The sequence below is a fragment of the Alligator sinensis genome, unplaced genomic scaffold, assembly GCF_000455745.1.
Source record: "Alligator sinensis unplaced genomic scaffold, ASM45574v1 scaffold444_1, whole genome shotgun sequence".
NCBI lineage: Eukaryota > Metazoa > Chordata > Crocodylia > Alligatoridae > Alligator > Alligator sinensis.
This window is the reverse complement of record NW_005841886.1, coordinates 4,231,479-4,251,022: the sequence shown is the minus strand read 5'-3', so window position 1 is coordinate 4,251,022 and position 19,544 is coordinate 4,231,479. Positions and strand designations below refer to the sequence as shown.

Sequence of the window (19,544 nt, the reverse complement as noted above, 5' to 3'; positions counted from 1 at the left end):
GCACAGAGGCAGAAAGGGATCTTGGAGTCATTATTGACTCCAAGATGAACTTGAGCCGCCAATGCCAGACCGCAGCCAGCAAGGCCAGCTATACCTTGTCATGCATCCAAAGGTGCATCTCAAGCCGGTCCAGAGACGTGATACTCCCCCTCTATGCGACTTTGATCAGGCCGCAGTTGGAGTACTGCGTCCAGTACTGGGTGCCGCACTTCAAAAGGGATGTGGGCAGCCTGGAGAGGGTCCAGAGGAGCCACCCGCTTGGTGAGAGGGCAGCAGGACAGGCCCTATGAGGAGAGACTGAGGGACCTGAACCTGTTCAGCCTCAGTAAGAGCAGGCTGAGGGGGGACCTGGTGACTGTCTACAAGCTCATCAGGGGAGATCAACAGCAAATAGGAAGAGCCCTTTTCTCCCCAGCACCACCTGGGGTGATGAGGAACAATGGTAATAAGCTGATGGAGAATGGGTTTATGTTAGAGATCAGAAGGCAATATTTTACAGTTAGGGTGGCCAAAATCTGGAACCAACTTCCCAGGGAAGTGGTCCTTGCCCCTACCTTGGGCAAATTCAAGAGGAGGTTGGATGATCACCTGTCTGGGGTCTTGTGAACCCAGCATTCATTCCTGCCTGTGGCAGGGGGTCAGGCTAGATGATCTGTTCAGGTCCCTCCTCACCCTAGCTACTATGAAACTATGAAACACCTGGAGCAGCCTGGGCCACACTGCTACCCCGTGCCCACCAATGGTACCGCCTTGGCCCCTGTGCATAGCTTCCCAGCTCTGCTGCTCCTGCTTCTGCTACAGCTGCCCAGGTACTGCTCAGCCCCCCACCTCCAGTGGCTCCTCTTCTTCCTGCCCCTTCTGCGCCACTCTGGGCAGCAGGTAGCATGCAGAACCAGCAGTAGCCATGGGGACATGGGCTGGGCACCCATGCCCACCCAGGCAGTGAGGAAGCTGCAGCCAAGTGGCTCCTCTTCCAGCACACAGAGCTCCAGCCCCCCGCCACCTTCCACCCATTTGACTCACCCAGCACCATGAGCAGCCTCTGTGGGTGGCCGAGTGGATGGAAGGCAGCTGGGAGCTGGAGCTGGAGCTAGAGCTGGACCCCATATGCTGGGGCAGAAGCCACCCAGCACAGGGAAGAAGTGGGTGGGAGTGTGGGGTGGGAGTGTGGTGTAGGCTGCCCTGTGTGGGACCAGGCAGGGCTCAGCTCCATGAAGAACATGGCAGGCAAAATGTGGGGTGGGGTGGACTGCAGCTGCACTACACTGCCTGGGCAAGCACTGCTGCACGTGCCCCCTGCCTCTCCCTTCCTATGCTCCACCCCGGGCGGCTCCCAGGATTTAATGCCCGGGCATCCCCCTACACACATGTGCACACCCCCCATTTCCCCCCGCCCAACATATCCAGCTCCCCCCCACACACCTACCCCTTACACAAACTCCACCCCACGCACCCTCACCCTTGTACCCCTTCAAGCACACAATATACAAGGGTAAGACTTTATTTTGAGCTATTATGTAGTCACCTCTATATACACTTCTCAAAAAATGTACATCAGGACAAAAATATATTTTTTGAAATAAAATTAAAATCTGTTTGAAGTTTAGTATACAATTAGTTTTTTTTCTTGCTAATTTCTTAAAATATCTTTTGAAAATTGTGTGTGCGCGCAGTAGGCCTGTGCAAGTCAGTAGCAATCTGATCTGCCTTCAGATCCGGCCGCTTCGGATAGCATTGATCCAATCCAGAGCTCCGAACTGGGTTTCTGCCTCGATCCGGCTGAAGCAGAGCTGCCTCGGAGATCTGGCCATAGGGTATAATGGGGAATCAATGAAATATCTATAACTTTGTTGTTTTTTGTCCGATTTGGATGAAAATTGCAGGGATGGTAGCCTCTGCTGAGAGCATGAACCCTGCCAAGTTTCAAGAAGATCAGTATAGGGCTTTGGGGGAACTGTACCCCAGATTCTTGAAAGCAAAACGCCTGTCACGGCTGTGTTACATCACAGGGGGGTCAAAACTGCAGGAATGGTAGCTCTTGCTGAGGCCACAAAGTGTGCCAAGTTTCAAGAAGATCGGTGCAGAGGTTTGGGGGGAGCTACACCTCAAGCTGCAGACAAGCAAAACTCGTGACATGGGTGGTCCTTTGTGTGTTAGGGTGCAGCGGGATGACAGCTGCAGGGATGGTGGCCCCTGCTGCGGCCACGAAGCCTGCCAGCTGTCGAAGAGATCGGTGCAGAGGGGTTCTGGGGCCCTGCACCCCTAGCTGCCGACAGGCAAAACTCGTGACATGGGTGCTTGTGGGACTGACTGTATCTGTCTTGAGGCAGTTGATTGTCTGTATTGATTCTTTTCTCTCCTTAGCCTGGCTAATTGATGGCAATTAACTGGCTATATTAGCTAGGTTCTGTGTATTGAGCTGGTCCCTGAGTGAATCATGATTGATTGGTAACTGGTGACACAGTAGCTTAGCAGCCAGGCCTGCAGTAGTGTCTCCCATGCCTCAAGACAGAGAGAGTCTGTCCCACAAGCACCCATGGCAAGAGTTTTGCCTGTCAGCAGCTAGCGGTGCAGGGCCCCAGAACCCCCCTGCACCGATCTCGTTGACAGCTGGCAGGCGTCATGGCCACAGCAGGAGCCACCATCCCTGCAGCTGTCACCCTGCTGCGCCTTAATACACAGTGTCACCCATGGCATGAGTTTTGCTTGTCTGCAGCTTGAGGGACAGTTCCCCCCAAACCCCTGCACCAATATTCTTGAAACTTGGCAGGCTTTGTGGCCTCAGTAAGAGCTACCATCCCTGCAGTTTTCACCCCCCTATGTTGTAACGCTTAGATGTGACATGAGTTTTGCTTTAAAGAATTTGGGGTGCAGTTCCTCCCAAACCCCTACACTGATCTTCTTGAAACTTGGCAGGCTTTATGCTCTCTGCAGAGTCTACCACCCATGAAAATTGCATCCAAATTGGACAAAAACAATTAAGTTATAGATATTTTATTGTTTCCCCATATACCCTATGGCCGGATCTCTGAGGCGGCTCTGAACTGCTTCAGGAAGCCAAATGAGGCCAGCGCTTCAACCCAGATGTGCTGCTTCAGACCCCGAAGCATCCGAAGCTTCTCTGTATCCAAAGCTCTGTCCGATGCCTCGCACAGCCCTTGTGTACAGCCCTTGACAGCTCACCAAAACTCATCAAGTGGCCCGCCAACCTAAATAATTGCCCACCCTGTGCTACACTGTCCACCCCACATCCCTCAGACTGGACTATTCTGAGAACCGGGGCACTTAAGATATAACCAACTTTGCAACTTGGGACTATCCCTTTAGAGAATTAAGACGGTCAAACATAAAGGGCTCTGAGTGAGAGTAAACCATTTCCATGTAGATGCCTTACCTGGAGATGGGCTGAAAACAGAATTCCTGTTCCAAGTGATGGAAATTAAAGGCAGAAGGAGGTGATATTAAACTGCTATTTTGCATCTGTCTGTATAAATGAGGAAGTTGGTCATTTGCCCAAACAAAAATTATATTTGTGGGGATGCATCAAAAGAAAGAATCTGGAAGCTGCCAGCAACAGCCAAAATGCTGATTGATTAGAGGATGTTAAAAATGACAAGGCCCTTGAGCAGACATCAGCTAGGCAGGAGTGTCAGACACTGGAGAAGCTTTTGCCCACATTTTTACAGGCTCACTCTGTTTAGGAGAGAATTCTGAGGACCGGAAAGAGGCTAAAATAACCTGGTGGGACCGAAAAGGAGCAAGCGGATATAAATCAGGCAGCTCCAGAGACTGACAGCAGCTGTAGCAAATGTTAACGCAAACTATTTACAGCACCAAGAATGTGCATGTATGTACGTATGTTTGGGGAGGGCGGGGAAGGTGGACACTTGCAAAATGTAGCTCAATTAGGCTGCTCCACATGGTTTCAGAAAATGAAGGCCCTGTCTTACTAACAAGATAGAATTCTTTGAGGCTTTTTCTACTTTGGTAAGCAAGAGCTGTCACTGCTCAAATGGTGCAAGAAATTACTAACTCATGACTCAGAGCCACTAGTACTGTAATTCTGAAAATATCAGTTGTCCAAAGAAGGAGAAAGGAAAGATCCCTCTACATACCTGGGCCTTGCAGTGGTATTTGTGCTTTTGTAGTATTGCCAACTCTTGAAAGACACTAGTGATAAGCATCCAGATAAAATGGGGGGCAGAGAGGGGTTAAATGTATTGTGTGATAACATGATGAAAGGCCATAAGTCGATTGGTTTCCCTTTATTCCATATGGCTGTCATCTTCCAGTACTGCCAGAGCCAGCAAGGTGGCCACCATTTCCATATTGTAGAATGTGGGTGCCCAGCCTTTAAGCCCCATAGGGTGGAAGAATAGTACAGGCCAATACAGCACGTGGGATCAGCCTGGCTGGGGCTGGTCATCTGGTCTGCAGTGCTTGGAAATTTAGTGGCAGGGGAGTGTGGCAGTGTTAATTGCCACCACTCCCTCACTGCCAAGTTTCCAGACCTACGAGGAGGCCCCACAGACTTGATAACATGGCTCCACAAGTTGGATCTGGCCCTTGGGCTGGAGATTGTGCACCACAGATGTACAATATAGCAGGTGGAAATGAGTCTGCTGCTGTTTATAGTGAGGCAGTAGCTATGAGCAAAATTCTGTCCACGGTGTGGTTCATGGGGCTAGATAGAGTATGCTTAGGACACTGTGAAGAATGAATATGGAAAGAAAGGGGAAAAGGAGGGCAGGAGACAAGAGTTGCAGGGGAAAGGGGACATGGAGGACAGGAGGAAGAGGTTAATGGGCACAGAGGAAAGTACTGAGTCAGAGTGACAGCAAGAGAGTTAGAATGGCAGCTGCAGAATGGGCAGGGGAGAGGGGTGACACTGGAAGGGAAGAGAAAAGAAGAGGAGGGCTTGAATCCACACCTCTGGAGCTGTAGCTAGATGGTTCCCCTACATTAATTCTTGTCTCAGATTTTCTGTTCAGCTAGAGAACTGAAACAACTCCTAGTTGCACAATTATGCTTTTTCAAAGGGGCCTTGCACTTAGACACAACCTTTACTAACAAAAATAATTAAAAGAATGCAAATAGAATTAACAATAGGGGCTGGATCAGTTGGTTGGTCTAGACCAGGCCACAAGAATCTTTAGAGCTAGAAGGTCACGCTAAAAGCAAGGAAGTGCATGGAGGACAGAACCCGCTGGTTCTCGTGCGACTCCCCACTCAGCCAGTTACTAGGGCCGTGAAAAGCTTTGGGGGGTGAATCAATTCGGAGGAGATTTGGCCTGATTTGGTGGCCGAATCTCTGAATCCGAATTGAATCCGGGGACCAATTTAAAGGTCCAAATCGATTCAAAGCTCTCCAAATCTTTGGCAAAGAGTCGGAGACCTTTGATGATTCAGGCAGTCCCCAGTGGCTGCAGCAGGGAGCTGCAGCCACTCCGAGCTGGTAAGTACTAGGGGCAGGGAAGTGGGGGCTGGGGGAGGGGGCCATAGGGTGGACAGGGCCAGCCCCCACCCCGACCCTCCCCACCAAATTCGAATTACCAAATCGAATCACTGTCCCCCAAATTGGCCAAATCCAAATCCGAGACAAATACTAGCCACTTCACACAGGCCTACAAGCTACATAGCTTCTGACTGGGAAACAAAGCAGTGCTGCCAATCCAAAAGTAGCATTGTTGCCTTTGTGTGGAACTGTACATGCACCAATCCTGGTTCAGGTTGCCACAATTTCAGTTGTTTCAAAAGAGGGATGTGCAAAATAAAATACGTCCATTGGAATTTTTGTGCAAGATGCAGAGGACAGTGTTGCAGCCTGTGATTCAGGCTGTGCAAGATCCTGACCCAGATTCCTTCCCTCTGTTTCCCCCTTTCCTCCCCATCCTCTTAGGTTGACAATGCTCATAGTATCCAAGCAGCTGACTAACCATTTTTGCTTGTTCCTCCTGATGCTTTTTCAGCTGTTCCAGAAGCTTCTGATACTCCTCCTCCTTCTGCTGTATTTCCAGTGCAGTAGCATCATTTTGCTCTGCATATGCCATGGCTACCACAGCCAGGATCAGGTTGATGAGGTAGAAGGAACCAAGGAATATAATCAGAACAAAGAAGATCATGTAAGTTTTCCCAGCTGCACGTAGAGTCTACAAAAAGAAGAGGCATGTTTCCATTATGGAAGGAACTATTTATTTTCAAATTGCTGTCGCCTAAGTGCCTCTTCCCAGAGAAGGGCTGGGGGGGGCGAGTCATGCATATCCATGCTATTCAGTGAAAAGCTAGGCTACTGATTAGCTCTCACCACCAACTTCTCCTATTGCAGTCCACAGAAGTGGATTATGCCTCAACCAGCAGAATCTGCAGGGATTCTGTTTCAGTATAGGCAGAAGTGGACTGCATGGCTCTTTCACCATAATTAAAGTATTAGATCCATGATCATGGTCTTGAAATAAATATTGCAGATCGCCACACTCCTGAGGGTCAGTGAATCAGCACTTTGATCTGTATTTCATAGCAGACTCCTGTCATTAGAATGAGCTGAATTCCAGATCGAAATACTTCTGAGCTATGGAGGTCTCAATCATAGGGTCTGGCTACAAACTGGAGGTTTAATACATTTGTCATGCCTTTGCTGCTGATTGGTAGAGAGGGGCAGGGCCATATGATGGGCAACCCTCTTGGCCAATCAGCAGCGAAAGATTGGGGGGGTGGCAAGGCTGGGCTCCAGCAGCCCTGGGGACTGCTGGCTCCCACTGGGGAGCCAGCATTTTCATTTAAGTAATTTTTTTTCTTAGTGATTCCATGCCAAAATCATGGCTATCGGTATTTTCACGGGGTTCGTGGAAATAGGGTTTTTTTCCGTAGTTTCCATGAAAAACTCGATATCAAAAATAGGGTAGATCCCTACCTGTGGGATGTTGCCCTCTTGTGGTTGCTTTAACAGAGAAGATAAGGAACCTGCTATTCCTACCAGTTCCTTCCCACAGCTCCAATCAGTCTTTGCAACCATAGGACTAACTTCTAGTCCTAGATGCCATCATGTATGTGTCTTATTTTGTAGGTTGTGATTATCCCTGCTGTCAACTGCAGCATGTGCACCAGTTGTATCTGGCCCGCATCCATATACAATTACACAGCATTGCATTTGCCAGAGAGGGGACTGGGTGGTCGCTTCCACCCGCATGATATTGCATGCATTCCTGTAAGCAAAAGGACAGGCTCTCACATGCTTTAGATCTCATGGTTACAGGCATTTTTCTGATCTTCTAGACTGTGAGTGAAATAAATCTTTCACCACTACATGCAAAGGGAAGACATCATGCAAGGAAGTAAAATTCATACATATGCACACAGTGAACATCAACTCAAAGCCCTCACAACACATCTGGAGGGGCATGTGCCAGTTGATGCAGACAATTCCCTCTGCTAAAGGGAAGGCACAGTAAAAGGAAAGAAACGGCTTACCAGCTGGAAGAGGTTCTCCCAGTAATCCTGAGTCATGAGGCGGAAGAGAGCAAGGAAAGCCCAGCTAAATGTGTCATAACTAGTGTAGCCGTAGTTTGGGTTCCTTCCTGCTTTCATACATTCATAGCCTTCAGGGCACTTCCTGCCAGAAGGAGAACAGAAGGGAATATACTTGAATGCATGCTGCTGCCCCATACCTTTCCCAGGAAGGGCACACTGGGGTTAAAGTAAATATAACTTTATGTTAAGACACTGGAGATGTGAGGCTCCATTTCAGCTTCGAACCTTCACTGAAACAAAGAGGCCTGCAAGGGGGTGATTCAAAACAAGAAGCAAACCAAATCTGAACTAGATTCTCATTCAATACTGTAGTGAGAACCTGATGGGTCACATGATACAGAGAAGCTAGCATGTGTATAAATTGTGAAGACCTTGTTTTCACTCCAGTCTTATGAGATGCACAGGCCTGATACTGAGGTGTATACTAGGACCAAGGAGCATGCTGATGTTAAAACATTAGGAGACAAGGTTTCCTTTCTCACACACACACATGCATGCCCCAAATCTTACAGCTTGGTGGACTAGCAACATTGTGTGTCTATGTTTAGAGATCCAGGACCTCTTTAGGTGCTTAGGTAGCAGGGCTGTGCAAAACGGCACCGTTCTGTTTCGCCTCAAGTTTTGATGGTTCCACAGAACAGCGTTCCGTTCAGCTGTTCCGTTCCATCGAAACAGAAAGGCTATTTCAATGCTGTTTTGAGTTTTGCTGGGGACGGGAAGTCAGCCCAGATGGGCTGCCTCCCCATCCCCAGCACTAGATCACACCAGTGACAGGGTCACTAGATCGCGCTGGGGGTGGCAGCCCAGCTGGGCTGCCTCCCACCCCAAGCACAATCTAGCACAGGGGATGGGAAGTCAACCCAGCGGGACTGACTTCCCATCCCCAGCGCTACGGTCAAAAAGTTTCAACTAGCCTCATTTTGCTTCGAGGCTATTTCGACGGCCTTTGTTTTGTCTCGATTTTGCTTTCTCGACCTCGAAATGAGTTGAAAGTGTCAAAACGAAATGGCTGGCAAAATTTTGCACAGCCCTATTAGGTAGGTTTCACAAGCAGCTGCCATCCTGTACGTCTCTTGTTCACTGTAAAAAAATGTCAACTTCCAACTCTGATATAGCCATAAGGCCACTCTCCACTGGCAGTGTTCACCTGTCATACTCGTCAGAGTTGGGAGGACTTCCCCATAAACATACACAAAGTTGCTTCATTATTCCCTGCAAAATCCCTCCTTTGTTGTCTCTACTGCTGTGAGGCCTATGAAAAACATGACTGCCATCAGCCTCTTGTCTACAGAGCTATCATCCTGACCAGTTCTGTTGGCTTATTCCTTTCCATTTTCTTGTACTTCTCTGTCTGCCTACCGTCTTTTTATTTGACTGCATTCTGTCTGAGGCCAGGGCTGCTATTCAGTTTTGCCCTGATATAGGGCACTTTTACATTTGCTCTGACACATTCTGATTAGACTCAGATTAATCGAGTCTTCTGGAGCATTATAATCAGAACGCTCCAGCGTGCTGCAGCACCTTCTGTATTCAGCATCCTCGTGTTTCGAAATGGTGGTAGGGGCATGTTAACTAAAGCTTGTTGAACGAGCTTTAGTTAAAGCACCCCCACCATCATTTTGAAATGCGGGACACTGAATACATGAGATGCTGCAAGCATTTTAATTAGAGCCGCTCCTGATATCTGCTCTAATTAAAATGCCTCCACCCTGGAGCACATGTATAGGTGTACTTGTCTAGCCACAACAGGGTGTTAGTTTCATGATTAGGTTCTTAGGTGCTATACCACAGTTGAACCCCCAGCTCTTTCCACTGACTATGATGAGAGCTACTGGGGGAAATAGCATATTTGACAACGTGGCCCCTGCCTTAAATACCTGGGAGGGTGGAGGAAGGATTTCTGGTAAGAATTTTCAAAATGGCTAATGACTGCAGATGCCTCAGAACTTGGGTGTCCAGCCTAAGATGCCCTAAAGGGGCTCAATTTTCTCAATGCTTTTTGGGCATCTCAATTTGGGGACCTCTTTCCCCTCCCCAAAAAGAAACCCCACTAGTCATTTGTGAAATTCAGGGCCATAAAATCCTTTTTTTTTTTTTTTTTAAAGCACCTGAATAAATGGCCACATTTGCAGAAGAATATGAAAAGCAGGCCATCACTTAGGTCTCTAAATATATCTACAGACCCTAACCATAGGCATTCAGCATTGGAAACTTCAACTTCAGTGCTTGCCAGGGGGACAGGTGATTCATCTGGGCTGTTTCAGGACTGTGCTGAGGAGCTAAGTAGCAACTTGACACAACTGGGGCTGCTGGGCTGTGGTGGGTAGAGCACACGTGCATATCTTGCATGGGTTTGCCAGGATTTACACCTGACTGAAGTCCCAAGAAAGACAGGAGTGTGCCAGTCTCAACCCAGGACACCAGCTGTGTTGTGGAAAGGCTCAGGGCTGAGCAGCAAGGAGAGACTACACCTGTATAACTATCTGGCATCTGGATTTCACTTACCTCCCTAATTAAAAGGCAATAGGAGGCCAAAATACCTTTCCCCCACCCTATCTGAGCTGTTATTTTCTGAACTGCCCTACGAAATCTAGGATGGTAAGTAGGAAAGCCAGAACCCTGCTCTTTGCCCTGTAGCACTAAAGATTCAGGAGTAGAATCAGCCCAAATGAGTCCTCAGGGATCAGCCACCCAGCACTCCCTGCAGAACTTCCCCCGAATGTACAACCATGTTGGATGCCCTTTCTTCCCCAAAGGGGAAGTAATTTCCTCGTTTCACTGAGAGAGTAACTAGCCTGAGGGATACCCAGAGGGATCTGTCTGTATATCCTTCAGCACTGAAGGGTTTGAACTTCTACCAAAAGAAAAAACTCTTCATGCCCAAAAGGTTTGTGACTAAATTAGGTCTGGGCAGGAAACAGATTAACCAACAGACTGGTGGTTAGGACACTGAGGGTGCATCTACACATTCATTAATGCACTTTTGCTAATGTGCATTAAATTTAGTACCTCTGGGCATTTATACACATACCCACATCTGCTCCAACACACCGGAAATCCAGTGTGTGCTGAGCACGTGAGCTGACATGTCTGGCACTGCATCACATGCATTTGTATAAATGGCAAAATGTGCGTCAGCGCTAAGAAAATGGCAGTGGTGCGCTTTGGAACTAAAACACCTTTGATATGTTTTAGTTCAAAAGTGCACTGCCGCCATTTTCTCAGGACTGATGCACATTTTGCTATTTATACAAATGCACACGCTGCTGCACCAGGCACTTTTAAAAGCACCCAGCAGTGCAGCACACGCATGTGTACAAATACCCTTCATTGTGAAGTACTAGAAAAAGGCACATTCGCCTATTTTAATGCTCATTAGTGAAAGAGCGTGGTTTTTCTTTCGTGACACCTTAATGCGCATTAAAATAGGCTAATGCACATTAAAGTGCATGTGTAGACATGCCCTGAGTGTGAAAGACCCTGCTCTGTCTGATTCAGACTAAGGATTTGAACCTCAAGAATACCCACAAGTTAATCCCCAGCCAGCAAGCTATTGGCTGTTCCTGGATGGGTGTCTATCAGTATCTCCTGTTGGAGCCATTCCATTTCACATGCATTGCATATTCTTTGGTGTAGGGATTTGAACCCAATTCAGCCACATCCCATCCCTCTCCATCTCTCTGGTTTTGATTAGAAATTCCATCATGGAAACTTTTCTGAAACACATTGAAACTAGTATATTCTCAGGAAAAGGTTTGCTTTCAAATAATTTAATCAGAAAATTCATGACCAGCTGCAATCAAAGATGCAATGAATGTTCAAGATAAAATGAATGTTCATGTCCAGGACCCCTCTCCCCACCCCCTCAAACTCACAGCAATCATTTATTGATGACTGGTCTGGATGGCATTACTTTCTATGGTAGGACGTAGCTCCACAGACTGAGGCCAATTTTTATTGCCTTCCCAAGGAACCCCAAGTTTAGGCAGAACTTTACTCACCCAGCATCGCTGCTATTCCCACAGAGCAGGGCATCAAGCGCTCCCTCCAGGAAGTAGAAATTCCCTTTGAAATTAGGAAAAGACCAGGACATGAAAGTTGTAGGCCTATTTTTACACAGTTGTTCACAGGCAAAGAAACACTAACTGCGCTGTACTCTAGCCTTTACATCACACACAAACTCTTCATTGCACCTATTACTGCCTGGGTTTGCTATTCATAATGAACTTCAGGTGAAATTACATGTTACACTTAATATTCCACAGATTTAGTTTGGTCTAAGTGCTGTTAAAGTTGGAATGTGCTGTGAGCAAGTCACAGGTTAAAGGTTAATAATGTTTCTTGCCTGTACAGCTTTGATTTGCTACTAGAGGGCTGGCGAGCAGGAGCATTGCTAGGAGCTAAAATATTTGAGCTCTATCCCCACTCATGAGGAGAAGGGTGGCCCAGAGCAGTGCATCGTGGGATGCTGGATGACTAACAATTACATATTTTATCTCTGGAACAGACTGAAGTTACCCTAATACAAGCTAGGTAGCATGGACCAGAGTTAACTCTCACCTGAAGAGGCATAACTTTGAGACACTTAAGGCATGTCCCCACATACAAGGGCATGCACTTGCAGTGGAAAAGTGCTTTTTGCTGCAGTGCACACACCTGCATGCGCACTTTGGTGTGGGGCAAACTCCCCCACTTCAGGGAAATTGCTCTTTCCCCACTCCTCCTAGCTCCTGGTGTGCTAGAGGAGCTGGGGGACAACTGAAGGAGTTTAGGCACTCTGATCAGCAGCCAGAGTGCCTCTTAGGAGGATCAAGCCTCTGTGTTTGCCAGCACACACGCCTCTTACATGTGCTGTGCTTTTTTTGCAAAGTTTTTTTTTTGCTACTAGAATTTCCCAATAGCAAAATGTACCCCCGCATTGTAAACATGCAGCGCTGGGCACATTTTAACATTCCAGGCACGTGGTTTGTGGTGCCACAAAGAGGTTTGCAGCGCCACAAACCACACGTGTCTGCACATCTGGCTGCGGTGTCAGAGGACATTTAGCATGAGTTAAGGAGTTTAATGAAACACTTGCATTTTAAGTGGCCTTAGTATGGTATAAATGTAACGTTACTTCACCCTAAGTTCCACAGGGTGATTTGTGGTTTTGTTTCACCATTTAAAACACATGAATCCTAAACACACAAAGCATTTTAGAGATAGCCAAAGTGGTTAGCATGCTTCCTGATGCAAATACATAAGGACAATCTCTTTCAGCAAAAGGTTCTTGTAAACCAAAATCAAAAGCTTTGTCTGTACCATAGATCAAGGGTTGTCAACCAGGGGTACATATACCTTTGGGAGTCCTTGAAAAGGGACTAGGGGGTATGCGCGGTCGGGCAGAGACAGAGCACCGCCACCCACCACCCCATGTCACCACCCCCCAGGAGCAGGGCCAGCAGGGGGGAGAAGGGTGGGGGCAGCGGCTCACCTCTGCGGGTTACACTGGCATTGCCCGGCTGGCCAGATGCCGGGAGAGGGGTGGGGAAGCTGCCGCCACCATCCACCACCCCACGCTGCCACCACCACCGTCAACACGTGCAAGCCCCCCCTGCCAGCTGCCACTCCCTCCCTTTCCCCCTTACTCTGCCAGAAGTGTACCCAGAAGGGGGTACACTCCTTAAAAAAAGGTTGAAAACCCCTGCCATAGATCATAGAGCTTAACATACCCTACTTATGCCCTGCCTTCCCAAGTCAGAAGTTTGCCAGTGAGGCTGCTCCAGGCCAGTGCGTTTGTGTGCTGGGAACAAGCCTGAGGCAACCTTGCCAGTGACCTTTCAGCTCTGGAGTGCATCAGTGGATGTGGGTGCATGGGGTATGTGCACAGTTCCATGTTCCCTGAGATATACATCAGGCCTAACAGACATTTTCAAGAGCCCAAGGATAAGTGAACTGCAGCATTCGTAAAGTCTCTACAAAGCATGGGAAAGCCAAGCTCTCACTTCTATTATTGCCTAATTGCCAAAGCCCTTTTCCTGCCACTTCTACCCTGACCAGTTCCCTGACAATTAAAGATGTAACCCTCATATCCTTTGACAAAGGGCAAAGACCGGAAGAGCATAAAGCTCATCCCTCTCTGATTCTGCCAGTGACCCCACCCAGAGGAGAGTAACAGCAGCTGCTGAGATGTATCAGAGTTGGTATTTGTTTACTGAAATGGAGAACCTGTCCGGCAGGGAAAGTCCCTTTTGACAGGTGGGGATCAGGCACACAAAGCAGCCATTGTTATTCCACTTGGGGTGTTACCCAATTTGCCCTCTTAATAACTATGTTTGAAGGGGTCTATTTGGAGTCTGCTCTACGAGGCCCAATCTATGATTACTTTCCTGCCACTGGGCTTCTGCTTAAGCAACAGAAGTACACTGAAAGATTGTCCCACTTATGGAATTTCAGCCCACCACACATCAGTCTGGTCCAAGCAGCTGTTAACCTGAATGAATGACCAGAAAGCATAGCCCCTGTTTGCACAGATCCATGTTGGTTCCTGTATACTGGCTTTTACTCCTTTAGTATGGAGCCTTCCTGTAGTTCATTTCAGAGCCACTTGGAATAAGGCAGCTCAGTCAACATGTAACACAACCTTTTACTGAGTTCTGCTCAGTGCTCTGAACAAAGATGTGGCATACTTCATTCAGGGCTTATCCTGCTGCAGGGTTACTTGGTAGACAAAACCAGAGACCTGAGGCCTTAATGAGCAGCAGCTCTGCTTCCTGAATAAATGTGTCTGCACTGTATAAAGCAGCAGTGTCAGAGTCTATGCAGAGCTCACTGGAATGCAGGGATGCTGTCCTTCAGCTTGGACAGAGGATTTTGGCTTTTCTCAAAATGTGTCTGTTTTTTGACAAAAATCATCATTTGTGAGTTCTGAATTGCATTTCCAGTCCACATGCTTCCCCAGACTCCCAGCTGACCACATCATCCCTCTTCCTGTGAAGAGGTAACCTTGTGGTATATTGACACTTGTGGTATCTTGACACCTAGATAAACTGCAGGGCAACAGAACCCCCTGGATATATGGTTGGGTGGAAAGACAGGAAAAGCAGGGTAAATTAAAGTTCAAACCATGATCATTTGGGCTCGTGCATTATCTAAGAATAAACTCCCTTGTCCTGATGGAACTACTACCACACACCAGACTCTCTTCCTGAGTGATGGACAGGTTTCAGTGATAGCTGATCATGGCAAGCTCTGGAGGGTGGTGAGAAGTTAATAATACTGTTTATTTTAGCACATTTGAGCAGAAGAGGGAAGGAGTATGAGCATTTACCTTCATCGTTCATATAAGCATCATAATCGAAGGTATTGTTACCAGATCCAGTCAGGTTGCCATAGAGTGTTGCATTCACAAAGGTGTCATTGTCCATTCCAAAGATGTCCTCTTGCATAGTCTCATTGAAAGGGGGTGGCCACCTGACACATTTGTGCCGAAGGTTGCCCATGAACAACTGAAGACCAATAAGTGCAAACACGCTGAGACAGAAGACTGTGAGTATCATGACATCGGAGAGCTTCTTCACAGACTGTATCAAGGCTCCAACAATGGTCTTCAGTCCTGATGAGGGAGACATTAGTAGTGGGACAGCTATTCATTTGGTAATCATTCACCATGTGCTAATGCAGCTATTGAGCTCATAGATCTATCAGTAGGGCCAGACCTACTTACTCAGCCCAGCACCCTATTGCCAGCACAGCCTGGTTTTTCAGTGCAAGGCAAGAACACTCCATAGAAAAAATGCAACTGCTCAATGATGCGATGCTATTGTATGCAAATTTGTTCCAGACCCTACTAGGGATCAATCTGCACACTGAAGCAGAGATTACTCCCACATACTGATGTCTGCTGCCCCTCAGAGTTGAATCACTCTATGTTCACAGACAGTACACAATTGCTAGATGACCTAAAAGAAGATTTATTAAAAATGGACACACTTTGATGGATGCTATATATAGAAGCTTCCCTAGGTGGGCACTAATCCTTGTCCGAGAATCAGAGTCTATTTTATCCTGGCTCTTTCTAGTCCCCTTTTATTTTAGGTTTGCCTTTCATTTGTAATTTGCCAATATAATCCTCTTTTGGTTCAGAGGAAGGGGACAGAGTTCTGTGTGGTTGCAACTGGTATAATTCTTTGCTGACCCACCTGAAAGAAACTGAACTTGGGTCCTAAGGCAAAAGAGCTTTGTCTATTCCAGGACACAAAGGAGTGTCTCATTGTCCTTGTGAGACCTATTTTGGAGACCTGGCTGGTCCGAGTTCTTTTTGACATGGAGAAGCCTCCATGCCTGCTGGTAGGAGATGACAGAAGCAGTAGTTTGCATTAAGTGCTAGGTTTGTATCTCACCTTTCTATCTAAATGAACAATAGCTTTCTGCCACTAGTAGAGTGGAAGTAGGTCATTGCATATATCCTGCCAATTCCTTTGATGCAAAATTATTTGTTTCCTGATAAAATGTCCCTATTAATAGGGGCCCAAGTCTTAAAATTCAGATCTGGATTTCAATGCACCCTTTGAGTGCCTAAGTGATTTGATCCAGCCTTTGTTTGGTGCCCCTTTCTTGTCTAAATACACATTTTTTCCCCCCTAGTCATCATCATGCCAGTCTTTCCACTTGTTCAGGTACATCTCCAGTCATCCAAGGATTTGCCTACCTAGGGAAAGTGACCAGCGTAGCTAATGAAACATAGGGAGTTATTTGAGAATAGCTGGGCATGTCTACACATGCATTTACTACACAGTAATTTACTGTGTAGTAAATTACTGCACAGTAAGCATTTTTAGGCCAGTGTCTACATGTGCAGTCAAGTGGCCACCCCCTTTCTAATGCTGTGTGGGGGCTGATTTGGGACTAAAGTTAATCCCAAGTGATTCCACACACACAGTGTTACTGCGCAGTAAGTAATTGGGTATAAATCACCATAGTTAATGCACAGTACGGGTGTGCATTTGTAGATGCGCACCTGTACTGCACAGTAATTTTTGGTTACTGCGCAGTAACCTAAATTACTGTGCAGTAAATGTGCACATGTAGACACACCCACTGTAGTGGAATAACCTGAGTGGCCTATCTAATCAGGAGTAATAATGATTGTGTGTTCCAGGATTATGACTCTGCTTTGTAAGTGCGAGGACTATTCTGGTCAATTTTCCTGTACAGGTAAGCCCTAGTTGCTCACAAAGCCTTTTGCACAGAGCTCAGCTAACATCCCTTTGAAGTACACCCACCCTAGTGCATTATAGTTTGCCAATATTTTGTCAGCAACCAAGTCTGTTGAATACACGTGAGAACAGGCATGACATCCTACTTCTAGCCTGTGCTTTCCGGTATGCCCTCACTCAGTTCAATTACCGAGGCAAAAGGATTTAGGGTCGCACCCAGACTGGCCACCTGCTAGATACCTAGATGACACTTGCGTAGAATAGAGGTAAGTTGTAATAGGCAGCCCATAATAACCTGCTTGGGGGGGTGGGGAGGGAGCACAACAGTCATGAGGCCTCTAGCTTCATTCAGCATTTATATTCTAGATAGCAAAGATCTGTAGGTTGGCTTGGGCTTCTGGATATGTACTGAAGTGCTCAAGTTCAGGCAGAAACTAGGCTCTCAACTGAAGTCCCTATAGGTGCTGTGTCAGGTAGACATATCTGGAGCTCACACAGCAACAGTGCTGAATGCTGTACAAAAGCAGCCATGGAGGAGGAGCCCACTTGCTCTATAACAGCGTAGCCAACTGGCCCAGGAAGGGAGAGACCAGAGTTCTTGGCCCTCTACAATTCAAGCTCACATCCCCCATCCCCCAGGACAGTGATCCAGGAACTAATAAGTCAAGGTAGGGGCAGCTTCCACTGTCCTGTGGGAGCTGGGTCATTGTGAGCCAAGAACACAAGAGTTGCGAATCCAGAAGGAGAACGAATGGGGGAGAGTGGGGCTGACTGTAGCTGAGTGGCACTCGACTGGGAATGGAGAGTTCTGCTCCCTAGACTGTTTGTAGATTTTGCATTTGACAGTCATCAGATAAAGGACCAGAAATGACCCCAGAGCAGAAACCAGAACCCACTGCTCACTGCTCTGACTCTATAGGTCAGATTTTTCACTTGTTCAGCATGGATAATTGAGGCCAGATTTACAAAGGGGCTCAGCATCCAATATGCATCCCATGCGCTGCGCTCTTTTGAAAATCTGGTCACTTGTTCAGGTATCCAAAGTGACCTCTTTGGCCATCCAGGCATCTAATAACATATCAGTGAGGACACACAACTAATTTAAAAAGGATATTTGTCAGCTGAAATTAATCTGCACTAGGGAACGGCTTTAAAAAGGAACAGCATCAACTAATATCAGGAAGCTGACAATACTTCTTTTTCAAGAAAACCCCAGCTCCTGGATTCCTGTGATTATGTGAGAATCACAGACCTAATTTTTTAAAAACAGTAAATTTCTAGCCCTTGTGGCAGTGGAGAAAAACTTTCCATTGTGAATCTTAAAGTCTCAAAAGCTAAAGACAAATAATATGACCCCTACTATATTAACTTTTAAAAAATCTCATGCTTTTAAAGCTAATCACAAGGATTTTTGTGGGAGACTTGAGTTATGATTTATGGATGTTGCAATTTTGGCAGCTTGAAGAAATATGAGGCAGTCACAGCAAATAGGAAAGGTCATCTGAGGTGGAATACTCTGGTCTCCCTCTCACACAGCACAGCCACAGAGCACCCTATAAAAACCCTGTCCCAGAGTTAAAGAGCAGGGGAGACAAAGACACTTCCAAAGGCTCAAAGGAAGTGTTAAAGGCTCTTTTTTTTTTTTTTTTTAATGGAAAATACAATGAAAAACCTGAATGCATTTTCCTTGAAACTTGCACCAAAAAAATAACTATGGCTAGGGCCAGACATTACACATACACCAGTTTAAATGAGCAGAAACTGGTTTAAATCTGTAACAGAACAGACATTCAGTGCACATAATCCAGTTTGAAAATGGCTGAAACCGATTTAAGATAAATCTGGTTGAATGTAGGATCAGACTTAACTGATTTGGGTCAAACTGGTTTATGCAATGTCTGTCCCAGACCCCTTCTTGGTTTAACTTAAACCATAGTCCCTCAGCATCCCAGATGCTTTGCAGCCCTGGGCAGAGCTCCAGCTCCACAGCAGAGCTTTCCCTTCCCCTTTGCTCCTTGGCCAGAGCTCTGGAAGAGATTTGCAGGCACAGAAGGGTCTGCCTGGCTTCCCCCTGCCCCATCCCCCCCCTCACTACTTGCTCTTCAAGCAGGGATCCCTCCCTCCTCTCTCCCACAGCACAGACTAGCCAGAATATGGTATGCTAGTTAATGCTAAGAGGTGTCTGTGTAAGGCAGACTGGACAAAGGCACACAGGACAGTGTCTGCTTAGGACTTTTTGAAGCTAATCAACAGGTAGTTGGTAACGTCCCTCCATTCCTTCCTTGGAAAAAGTTGTTTAAGAAGAGCTTGAATTAATGAGAGAGGCTTTTGTTTTGCTGATGGGCTGATAAATGGAGCTTCCTGTTGTGCAAGTAAATGCTGTGTAAATCCCTGCTGGCTCTGTCACTGGTCAGAGGAGCAGCGAGGGGAACCCCTCCCTAATCAGAGCATTCTGCTGGGGCCTGGCCACACCCCCTCAGCTCAGCACTGTAGAAAGGAAGGGAGGGTTGCTCTAGTGCCCCTCTCCCTGGCTTCTAGCCTGAGCCACTGCAGGCATGTGCCTGCGTTTCCTCAGTCCAGAGAGGATATCTGTACAGTAACAAACCAGTTCAGCTTAGCCAAGTTAGACTAACCTGCAAAGATTGAATCAATTCAGGCTCAGGCTTTTTGAATGTCTGTTGCTAGCCTATGAAATATGGAAAAATTTCAGCTTAACAGGATTTGGTTGTTGTTGCAAAGTTACAAGCAAGTTAAAGCAGGGGCTTAAAACAGAACTGGCTCATAGTGATACTCCAACACTTAATCCTGCCACCACGGAAG

At 46.9% G+C, this 19,544-nt stretch overlaps 1 protein-coding gene across 7 annotated transcripts in view; it reads right to left on the bottom strand.

Moving 5' to 3' along the window:
* The window catches only part of SCN4A (sodium voltage-gated channel alpha subunit 4), a 148,476-nt gene that overhangs the window by 82,782 nt on the left and 46,150 nt on the right, over positions 1 to 19,544 (bottom strand). For all 7 annotated transcript variants that reach the window (XR_003092638.1, XM_006017885.2, XM_025196910.1 and 4 more), the window contains 4 exons: positions 14,837 to 15,121; positions 11,529 to 11,592; positions 7,468 to 7,609; positions 5,937 to 6,149 (listed from right to left, as the gene is read on the bottom strand). Coding sequence is in view for 6 of the 7 variants with exons in the window: in XM_006017885.2 (XP_006017947.1) it covers positions 5,937 to 6,149; positions 7,468 to 7,609; positions 11,529 to 11,592; positions 14,837 to 15,121 (704 nt within the window). In the remaining variant the exon portion in view is untranslated. The remainder of the gene's footprint in view (positions 1 to 5,936; positions 6,150 to 7,467; positions 7,610 to 11,528; positions 11,593 to 14,836; positions 15,122 to 19,544) is intronic.